The 12,065-nt window shown below is 39.1% G+C and overlaps 1 protein-coding gene across 5 annotated transcripts in view; it reads left to right on the plus strand.

Moving 5' to 3' along the window:
- The window catches only part of BNC2 (basonuclin zinc finger protein 2), a 496,569-nt gene that overhangs the window by 404,502 nt on the left and 80,002 nt on the right, over window positions 1–12,065 (plus strand). For all 5 annotated transcript variants that reach the window (XM_069962069.1, XM_069962073.1, XM_069962070.1 and 2 more), the window contains one exon: window positions 4,068–4,303. In XM_069962069.1, the coding sequence (XP_069818170.1) occupies window positions 4,068–4,303 (236 nt within the window). The remainder of the gene's footprint in view (window positions 1–4,067; window positions 4,304–12,065) is intronic.

The raw sequence follows: 12,065 nt of genomic DNA on the forward strand, positions 1-12,065 counted from the left end.
AAAACTTTTTTTTAATGGAGGTCAGTGGAAACATGGATGCACACAAATGCATCCGATTTTTCATTTGTTTTTCATCCTTTTTTTTGCAAAAAACATAGTGTGAACCCAGCCTAGTTTACAAAAAAATGTATTACATCAGTGCTGAGACCTCCGACTTGTTTCTACATGTAATTGGGAGAACCACATGACAGCATGCTTCACCTCCTTCCTCAGCACTTCCTTATTATGGGGGACACTTACAAGTCTATATAGTGCAGAGCATGCTATCCAGAGAAATCAAATACTGACATATTTCATTTCAGTTTCAGAATACATAGTAATGCAGTGTTTTAGCCTATTTAATATATTTTTTAAATTTCGCTTATGAAATAACTAGTAAGCTTAATCTAAAACAACTTATCAGATAAAAGAAAGACAGACAATAGCCACCTTAAAATATTATTATATTTTACCTCCAGAGAAGTAATCCCCTCTCTTATGAGACTGTATCTGAATTTCATAGAGTCACTTCCCTTTAGCCGTTAGTGTCTTTTGAGTTTGACATCCCTGAATTAAGCTAAGGCCCAGGGCAAATGGCCCTCTAAAACTGGCCTTGGCTCTCTATGGAAAGCCTGTTAACGGTATCTTGTCCTCGGAGCAAGCATGGATGTTTTCATTAAATTCCTCTCTCTAAAGCCCCGCAGTGCTTTTCAAAATGTATTCCACTTCCATTTTACCTGATCTCAAGACCTGTGACATGTCTGTGTTCTGTACCATCTGTTCAACACACTTTTGCTTGATTTGAAGATGTCTTGTAATGCAAGGCTGTGTTAACTACAATCCCCTCAGTTCTGCTCGATGCTCGAGGCAGCAAGATCACAAGAGCCCCTAATGAAACACTTGTCATCTCCTTTAACCAAACCTTACTTAGTCCTGCTGTTCTCAGCTCAGCTGAACACAAGCTCATATAAACCCAGTCATTTATATTCAATTTCTTTCTCTCACTCCATTTTTTCTCTAACTGATTTTGTATGCTTCTTCTCCAGCTATGAAAAGCATAACTTTAACAAAATTAACCTGTTTATTTTCCCACAAAAAATTGGCAGCCCTGAAGACCCAAGCCTAGTGCTAAAGTTCTTTGAAACCTCAGAATTTTGTAGCTGGACGGTCTGAGAAAAAATAAACATATAAAAAGTGTATTTTGAACACTCACAGAGTGTTTTTCTGCAGAAGTTTCGGTCACGCTTAAGCTTTGCCATAGGCGGTGCCCGCTCTAGACTGGTCAAGTAAACAATATCTCTTTAAATGGGGCAAAATTCTAAAGAGACTTAACATAGTTGATCCGTAAATACCACAACTAATTACTGTTACATGTGAAATTGTAGATGTTGGGTAGAAACTGATTAACTCCCCAATTTTAAGGAGTTACCTAAAAATATCATTTAGTTGTCCATAGTAAGGGCAGTATACAATGGAGTATAGTATTACTGAAAGCTCCCACCCTATGGACTGTTTTTCTTTATTATTTGAGGTTTCGCTTTTGCTGGGGTCACAGAAGTATGCTACCATTTGTACCAGTAAAACATGCCACCTTTGTGTACAAACCTTGGACCAGTCCCAAAGCCTGGTCACATTGCATTCATTCAGTATAAGTAGCACATTCAATTGGATGCTACTAAACTCCATCACCAAAGACTTTGTGTGAAAATAAATCATTACATTTGTTTCTAATAATGTAATTCTGTAATGAATATATACCAAGGACAAAGCTTTGGGAAATGCCGATGTGGCATTGTTCCAATGGTGTCCCTAATACTGGGGTTTCTGTAGATATTAATATTACTGTACATATAAGCGAAATGGTGAATCATGCTAAGTGTACAGTGATGTCTTCACCCTATAAAACCTGGCTACATAATACAACCTACAGTAGATCATTAACAGAATGATGAAAAAATGGAAACAAAAACATCATTGGCACACACACTTTTTTTAAGGATGGAAAATTAATTGAGAATATTTCAAAAAGGCTTGGTGAAGGAAAAAAAAGTGTACCCCCCCCCCACACCCCTCACAAAAATACAAAGCCAAAACACAAGTGTGAACCTAGCCTTAGGAGGTGACTTAGACCTTCTTTTCCAATCTTTTTTAAATACACCCTGTCTCCATAGAGAATAACCAGAAGCAGCCGTATGTACATAAATACCACTGAAAAACCTCTGGTTCACAGTCTGACTAGAAAGCCAATATGTTCTTGACGTTCAACCAAAACAAACCTTACAAACTCACCAGTTGAAAAACTACGAAATAAGCACTTTAAATTTAGAATTTGCCGCAGCTGTGTATGTCATTCTTGTGTAACACAAGGACCCTTTTCAGTCCATTTCCTCCAAAATGTCAGCTTCTTTACTCTGCAAAGTATGTGGTTTTAAGATTCATTAAGTCCCCCTCGCTCGACATGTAATTGCTCCTTGCTCAGTGACTGTACACATTCAGACTTGGGGCACTCACGTAGTTTTGGCTGCTAAAAGTGATGCTCACAGCTGGAGTGCTTATCAGATAAACATTCATTTTAACTGGTAACACAGCTTGTAATCATCTCTAGTTTATAAGTCGGCAGATATAAAGATTGTGGTGGTAACTGGTTAGATAAATAGAACCATAGAAGACCTTCTAAATCACAGTGGTCTGTATAATAATTGCTAATATGGAGGGAGTGTGGTAGAATCATACCAGTGCTTCACCACCACTTGGTCTAGATCATGTAACAAATTATATACTTTTTCCTAGTTATTAAAATAGGTTTGCAATAATGTAATTTAGGAAACAGTATTTGTCCCTGTTGTGCAACTTTTTATTAGCGCCCAACTAACTATAGAGGCAACAGTCTTTAGTCATCATTATAGCCAGTTGATGGTAGAAATAGCCCCTACCTAGCTTTGGTGCACTAACTTTTATCAATATATGCCTGTCACAGTGGTGGTTTTGTTGGATTCCCTGTAGACACCACATCATCCTCTGATGTCACAGGGGGCAGGGCTGGAACTTATCCCCCTAGGGATGTCACCACCTCTGACCAGGTCCTTCACCACTGTCATATACAAAGACATATATCTATATATATATATATATATATATATATATATATATATATATATATGTATGTATTTGGGACATTTAGGGACAGTGGAGTGTGCTTACAGCATTCTGCCTTATAGTAAATGATGCTGCAGAAGAAAGTGAATGTAGCAATGCAGCGGGTGCTGCAACCTCACTGTGCAGTAGTCTTTGGAAGGGGGTAGGTAGGGTGGGAGGACTGTGATGTAAAGGGGAAGTAATGCATTCTGGGAATTGTAGAACTGTTCAACCAGGAAGAAAAAACATCAATTAAAAAAAACAAAGGCCCCAAAATCAAATGGTTTCTTGGTGGTTTCAGAATTGGATCAGATACATAAGCAATACTATATTTTTCTGCAGCATCTTCATTCTTTTTACCTGATGCCGGAATACCTCTTTAAATCCTAGAGGGTTGTTTTTGTCATGGGCCAACATTGGCCCTTTTAAAGCCCACTAGCCATTGATTTGGTGTCATGGCTTTTTTTTTAAAATTAAAATGCAGTGTATGTTTCTTGGAATGTTTCAGTTTATTAGATTTTATCCAGTTTTATTAGATTTAGTTAGTTTAAATTACTCCTTTTACATGATATATATTTGTATTTGTTTATCAAGCAAAGAGCATGGAGGATGTGTGAGTAAACGTTATGTATCTGTTGCATGACTTCATACTATAGCAATACAGCTGGGAGATTTCCGTAGTCCCTTGATTGTGTACACACATGCTGTTCTTCACTAGACAATACAGTATCCTTAAGGGGAATATTCTCTAAGCTTGCCAGCTTTCTCCTTAAATCCCTCTTGCTATTGACACTGCTATTCCTCCAACCTGAACATTCCTAACTGAGTTAAAAGAAGACTGACTTAGTCATTGTTGCTTAAAAAAATCCACGTTCAAGTCATCACCATTATTGGCTGATCTTTTAATGCAGATATTTTGTCTTTTTTTTTTTTACCTTTTCCTATTGATGTAGCTTTGGACAAGCTTAGCACTCAGCATCTGTACCACCCTACACAAGTGGAGATTGTACAATCCAACGTAGTGTTTGACATCAGCAGCCTCATGCTGTATGGTACACAGGCCGTGCCTGTGCGGCTCAAGATTCTGCTGGATCGTCTCTTCAGTGTGCTTAAACAAGAAGAGGTTTTGCACATCTTGCATGGCCTAGGATGGACGCTACGGGACTATGTCCGTGGATATATACTTCAGGTGAGAGAATCAATGGGATACCTACATGAAATTAAATAATCAAAGAATATGATGTTTTTAATGTATTGTAAATGTTATTTTACTATAATACCTGTGTTATATAGTGTATAAAATGTATAGATTTGTAAGTTACTTTTATTTAAAAACTCATGTCTTTCAGTACTTATCAGCTGCTGTATGTCCTGCAGGAAGTGGTGTATTCTTTTCAATCTGACGCAGTTCTTTCTGCTGCCACCTCTGTCCGTATCAAGCATTGTCCAGAACAGTTGCAATTCCTTTTCTTCTCTGGACAGTTCCTGTCATGGACTGAGGTGGCAGCAGAGAGCACTGTATTAGACTAAAAAGAATACACCTGCTGAACCTGTAAATTTATTTAATTTAATATAAGTTAATGCTAAAGATACTGTCTACTGGGCAACCCACCTGATTATAAACTGGTCACAGGTTATCCCAAAGCTGGGACATCTGTGGGAAATCCTTGCAATGACTCTACTATACAACCAAACTTTTCCTTCCTCAGCAACCAGGTCATTTTGCTTTACTCTTATTTGGAAAGTCTAAAACTATTACAGCTAGAGTTGTCCTACTTGTGTCTCACGTTGTTGCTTTTACACTGCTGAGTTTACAGAAAGTAAGGGCCCGTTCACACAGAACAAGAACGGTGAGATTCCGCTGCGGAATTGTCCGACGCGGAATGCCGCCAGCCTCCGTGTCATAATGACACTCTATGGGAGGCGCGCGCCGCATCGCTCGGGGTCTCTCCGCACTGAAGAATTAACATGTTCATTCTTCAGCGCCGAGAGAAGTAGTGTGCGAGCCTCCCATAGAGTGTCATTATGACACGGAGGCTGGCAGCATTCCGCGGCGGACAATTCCGCCATTTTTGCTCTGTGTGAACGGGCCCTAAACCTCTGCCAACCTTTTACACCCCATACAACCAACATCTGAAAATGCTTTTCGGGATTCGTGTAAAGAATGTCCAATATAAATGGTCTTCAATTTTTTTAGCTGAGAAACCTTTTATTGAAAAAATATACTCTATATATTCAAGCTTGGACTGGCTATAGATTTTAGTAGGAAATCAAAATGGGCTCCAAGCCTTACTGAACCTTTGGCCATTCCAGTGACGAGGGAATAAAAGAAGCCATTTTACCAAGGTTGACATTTTGTTATATCAGAGACCATCCAATCACTATAAGGCCATCTCACAGGGGTGGTCCCTACACTATATCCCTCCGCTGAACTAGAAATGAGCCTAGAAAATTTGAGTATGTACAATCAAGCTTTTCCTTGCCTAAATCACCAGTGAGGGATGAGTGATTAGTGGAGTGCATGATCTTAGATGGAGGCACTCACTCCCCCTGCCTAAATACAATGCAGAAAAACACGTTTGCCAGCACATCCAACCAATGTACTATATACATAGGTGCACAGTGCAATTTCTGAAATACAGATGAAAATGCACACTGCAAATACTAAGATATATGCATAATATTTGTATATTATGCATAGTTTTATAGTAGTATTGTATGTGTTGGCCAATATTTTGTTTTCTATATCTATTTATATCTATTACTAGAGAAGATATATGACATATATTCCAGACTTCAGATTTTTACCTTAACATATATGCATGGATTAGATTTTTTTTTCAGTTACTTATTGGAACCTACTTGCCTACAGTATTTTTGGACCCATTATGGTAAGGTAACATCACACATTTTATAGTGACTGATACAAGTGCTTTCTTGGTAAGTCTTTGGAGGGTTAAAAGCAATGTATACCCTGAAATTTCACAAATGAGTGTAGTTAATATTTTTTTTCTATTGGAGTAGTATCCAGCAGACCAGGACAATTCATATTTTAAAAAGCTTTTTTTTTTTTTTTACCATTTAGCATTCACGTAAAGAATATTTGATGAGGAATAAAAATTTATTCTATTGGGTTTTTCTATGGGCTTGGCATGGCAGAAACTTGTTTATTTTCACACTGTACCAATCTAGTTAATGTTCTTGGCAACTTCTGTTTTTGGGTTACATCTTTTTCAGACATCATTAGGAACATGCAAAAACAATCATAGAACTTTACAGAGCGAGCCATGCTGCAGATGCGGGCTGGAAGGCTTTGTGTAAATAGTTTAAAACAGAAAGAAAAAGTCTCTTTTTTGGACAACACACATCTATTAATTTTAACCACAAATACACTGTAAATAATGTTAACTTCCATAAAATAAACAGACGGGTGGTTATGCACCATATGTTTTATAATTATCCTGTGGCTTTTGTTTACTGTGCTGTTACACATGCCTCAGACGGCTCTGTGAAGCAACATCTCTGCAAGTCTGAAAGGCACTTGGCACATTCTAGATTAAAGAAGCTTGAAAAAAGTCTAAGATATTCTTGTCTAGCCTGTATGATTGTTATTCACAAGACAAAAATGATGTGCTAAAAAAGGTCAGGCTAGTGCCCGATATGAGTGCTGATCGAGTCTATTGGCACTTGTTAAAGGGAACCTTTACGAGGCCCAATTATTGTATTGATCACTGACTTTAGGGCCACATAAAAGATGAGATCAGCCAGTGAATGAACACTTACTCTTTTGTTGGCTGATACATTAAAGTCATTTTAACTGTCTGATTTCATTGGGATATGCTAATGCGTATGGGGACATCCCTGACTGCCCATCATAGCAGTTATGTGTGTGTGTAGGTGGTGGAGCGGGTGAGGTAGGTGGGGTAGCGGGTGTTGGGGGGGGTGCTTGGTGGAGTGGAGTCAGGTCAGGCATGTCGTTCCCCTACAACAGTGAAAAGTGTTGATCATTTAAAATGAGTGTAAGATTGGACAGATGAGTATCCTCTTTCATATTTATATTATTTTATTTATATATTTATATTTTTATTTTTAGTAACCCTGACCCCTATGAAAAATGGTCCTTTACCCTAGAAACCCCTTTAAGCCACTTTCATTTTGCCATACCTGCCATTTCCTATTGCTTGTGTAGTGCCCACATTTCGTACCACCTACACATGTTTATTACATGGTATGAAATATTATATGCGGAATAACTTCTTATATTCAATTATATTTCTTTATAGTGAAATACTGCAGTTTAGGTTGGTGTATTAGATTGTACTAAAGGAGAATCTGTCTGGTCAGGTTTCCCATTTCAGCTTTTTACCCTGTGAGCAACTTTTTAATTACTGCCTAAATGATACCATTAGTGACTCTTTGTCTATGCAAAAAATTCTTCTGGCCATGGATATCCTGCCCAACAGCATTGACCAGGTAACTAAGTTCATAGGTGTTTGTTCAGTGTTACTGCTGGACGGTACTGAAGTGTGTGGAATGGATGAAGCAGTGGACAGGCCCATTCTTTAACGTTACCTGGAAAGTTACAATGACAGAATAATTTTTTAACCCCCTTAACCCATAGCTGCACCAGGACGTTATTGAACGTCCTCGTGCCGCTATGGGAGTTCAGAGGGGGGTCGCGCGGCGACCACCCTCTGAACTGCCACGATCCCGGGTGCCGCGTGTAGCCCGGGCTCGCGGCTATTAGCGGGCACGGTCCGATCGCCGTGCCCGCTAATTAAGTACTTAGAAGCAGCTGTCAAAGTTGACAGCTGCTTCTAAATACTTGCTTTTATTCATACCTGGTGGTCTAGTGGGGGGATCGCCCCCCTGCGGCGCGATTGCGGGGGGGCGATCCCCGCATCCATCCCGGGCCGGGGTCTGCTCCGTAATGGCGCTGATCCCGGCTCGGCATTCTATTGCTTTTGGCTGCAGCAGCCAAAAGTAATAGAACACCGATCTCATGGATTCATGCAGTATAACTATACTGCATGGATCTCTATGAGAGATCAGAGTGCATATACTAGAAGTCCCCCAGGGGGGCTTCTAGTATATGTGTAAAGTAAAAGAAAAATGTATTTTTAATAACACAAAACCCCCTCCCCTAATAAAAGTCTGAATCACCCCCCTTTCCCCATTTTATAAATAAAAATAAATTAATTAATTAATAAACAAACATGTTTGCTATCGCCGCGTACGTAATCGCCCAAACTATTAATTAATCACATTCCTGATCTCACACGGTAAACGGCGTCAGCGCAAAAAAATCCCAAAGTGCAAAATTGCGCAATTTCTGTCGCATCAAATCCAGAATAATTGTAATAAAAAGCGATCAAAAAGTCATATATGCGCAATCAAGGTACCGATAGAAAGATCACATCATGGCGCAAAAAATGACACCTCACACAGACCCATAGACCAAAGGATAAAAGCGCTATAAGCCTGGGAATGGAGCCATTTTAAGTGACGTATATTTGTTAACAACGGTTTGAATTTTTTACAGGCCATCAGATACAATATAAGTTATACATGTTACATATCGTTTTAATCGTAACAACTTGAGGAACATGCATAACAAGTCAGTTTTACCCCAGGGCGAATGGCGTAAAAACACATTTCCCCCAAATAAAAGAAATGCGTTTTTTTTTTCAATTTCACCACACTTTGAATTTTTTTCTGGTTTCCCGGCACATTTTAGGCAAAAATTACATCTGCCATAGCAAAGTACAATTAGTTGCGCAAAAAATAAGGGCTCACTTGGGTCTCTAGGTGGAAAAATGCAGGCGCTATGGCCTTATATACACGAGGAGGGAAAAACGAAAACGCAAAAATGAAAACTGGCTGTGTCCCCTAAGGGTTAAAGCAAAGGTATTGCCTAGACTTTTTTTTCCCACAAATTAGAGCCTGATACTGAAACATTTTTTTCTAATCTGTTTCTACTGATTGCAAAGTTTTTATTTATTTATTTTTAACCATTTGATGGGGGCTGCCATCTTGATGTAACTGTTTTCAGCAGCGTTTAGAGGTTTGGTTTACAGCAAGCGCCATGAGCAAAGGCACAAAAAGGCCCTATTCATTATAATTGGATAATTTACTAGCTATGCTGTGTGACCTGTGCAGAGGCCATGCATAGGTCATTCTACAAGGGAGGGGGACTGATCTCTAAGCTTTAGACACTGATTTAGAGCCACCATCTATGGACAGTAGCTTACTAGTTAGAGCCAAAATCACAACATCACTCAGTGTAATATTGAGGCTGTAAGTACACTGGTATTCAATCTTTACTGTATTCCTGCCTGTGATAATAAGGAAGGCACTGCTGGAAAGTGTTCTGCATGGCAAACTGTCAGCTTAGTTTTAGTGGCAAGATTAAAAATGGCAAAATTGCTATACTATTGTATAATATTGATAGTAAAATAGAAAATTAGAAAATGCATAATCAAAAATTCTTAAAAAGTATGTTGAACCTAAAAGCTTGATTGAAAATGCCATTTTCTGATGACACATTCCATTTAATGACCAGGTCAGTTTGGGCCTTAAAGGGGACCTGTAATGTTAACACCATACAATAGCTTAGAACACCCTGATTACACATCATTTTACAATTTTTTGTTATTTGCCCTCCCATTCCCAAGATATGTGGGCTTATAGTTTGTCTATAGGCTTGTGAATAGGCTTTTTGTATTTTTTTTTTCTATAATTTTTATATTTTTTTTCTATTTTTTAAAAATCCAATTAAAAGATTACTATTTAGTACCTTTATTTTAAATGAATAATGTATTAGCATACTCAAGTGTATTACAATGACACTAGTAATAGGTCAATGCTTTATCTGTTGTCCTAACAGGCAGGCTTAATGAACAGACAGGTCTGGGGTCCTTTCTAGGTCTTCAGTGCTGACTTCACAGGGGTCCCCCAATCCCTGATTATGCCACTAGTTACTAGTAGGAGGTTTTCCTGATCACGATTATTAGAACAGAATCTCCAGGGCAGCATCGGACACCTCAGCAGATCTCAATTTATGGCGCTCTAGAATTAGACCTTTGTCCAGCTTTTGTAAAAAAATAAAATAAAAGTAGTTGAAGAACAATACACTGGAAGATAAAGCTTTTCATGCTTTCCCACTATACACCTTTGTGCCTTTAGTGATATTTTACTCCATAAAGTCTGTGTAACTGTAGTAGGAGCCCCACTCACATCAGTAACAACACTCAAAACACTGAGAGCTTAAGTTTTGAGATAACATAACAAATTTTATTCCATATAAAATGTGTGTTCTTCCCAGTGTCTTGGCATCTGTGCTGGACACATTTTACATCTGTTCTGCTAAAAGGCCTGGAGGACAGGGAGGGGAGAGAGAGAGAAAAAAAAAGGCTAGGGAGCAAGGAGGGGGGAGCTGAAGGAAATTTAACAAATCTCTTAACTTCATCATTGATGCCAATGCAATTTGAGAAGCATATTTCATGACAGGGCTATCTCTTTCACATCACCGTCCCTCACTTTTCCATGACAGTGCCGCCTGAGAGTAGAGCATTGTTTCAGAGTCCCCTCATTCCCTCTCCCTCTTGTCTTCAATTTGCAAGCGCATGGCTCGATCAAGTGACAGGCAGGTCGTTCGTGCTTGAATAACTTGCTCTCTGATCTGTACAGTTTGTGGCATCCATGTAATGCTTAGCAGTATCTACAGCTGTTAACCATTCGCTTATAAATAATCTCCCCTCCCCTCGCAACCTGTCTCCCAGGTAGTATACCTGTCACCATTAATAACTCACAGTCTGTACTCCCTAGTGGTTTAGTCCATCGCATGTCATTCACAGCCGACTGGTGCACAGGCCAACTAGTATAGTTCAAGCATATAGCCAAAGCAATTCACTCATGACATTAACTGGAGAAATAATTTAATTTTTTTCTGAGCTATCCAGAAAAGATGACAGACCTTATTTTCCTGTAGTGTCTTGCTGTATGTTCGGAGGGGAATGCTGTCACCTAAGTGTTCAGAAGTCTTTAGAGAGGGGCCTGGCTGACAAAAACTTCACCCACGGCTATTATAAGTAATCATATGAATGCATTAGCAAATGTCTGCTTCTAAAACCCATTTTCATAATTTCAATAAAAATTGAAAATCTTTATTGCCACTTTGTATTTAGTGAAATCTAACTGAAAACAAAATAGTCAGTAGTGGTATATGGAGCAGGGCCGTATTTACCACTAGGCACCCGTGGTCCGGTGCCTAGGGCAGCACTTCGCATGGGGGCAGCACCAGGGAGCAGGGGGAAGGAAACAACTTTTTTTTTGTTTTTACTTTTTTAGTCTCCCACCTCCCATTCAGACTTGCCAGTAAATCTGGTGTCTTTTCGAGGGGGGAGGGGGGTTGTATGGTGGAATTGTTCAGGTCTGGAGCTATTACCTACTAATCCTGTGGTGAGATTTCCTTCAGACAATATGCAGATCGCTCTAATCAGTGATTTAATGTGGAAATTTATGTTTTAAGCCGTTAAAAGCCAGGAAAAAATGCGATTCGGACAATGTTTCTCCATGTAGAGAAATGCATGTGGCAAAACCACTGTCCCTCACGCTCCCCAAGATGGGGCGTCTTCAAGTTTAGTGCCTAGGGCAGCAGCAGCTGGTAATATGGCCCTGATATGGAGTATGCATTTGTCAACTTTTGCAAGGAGGAAAGAACTAAATAATTAAACATTATTAAAGTTCAGAATGATGTAACATTATTACATCATTTCTTGTTTCTTAAGAGGCAAATTGTTATCAAAAGTGGTTGCCAGTAAAGGGCTATGATGGGAGGACATGTTCGAACTGATGATCAGAAGATAGGTGGTGTTTGTTGGGTGGGTAAACAATGGTTTTGAGGAGAAATTACATAATAGGAAGAGGGCATGTTTGCTGTTTTTAGCAAG

Source organism: Dendropsophus ebraccatus, chromosome 3 (assembly GCF_027789765.1).
Source record: "Dendropsophus ebraccatus isolate aDenEbr1 chromosome 3, aDenEbr1.pat, whole genome shotgun sequence".
Lineage (NCBI taxonomy): Eukaryota > Metazoa > Chordata > Amphibia > Anura > Hylidae > Dendropsophus > Dendropsophus ebraccatus.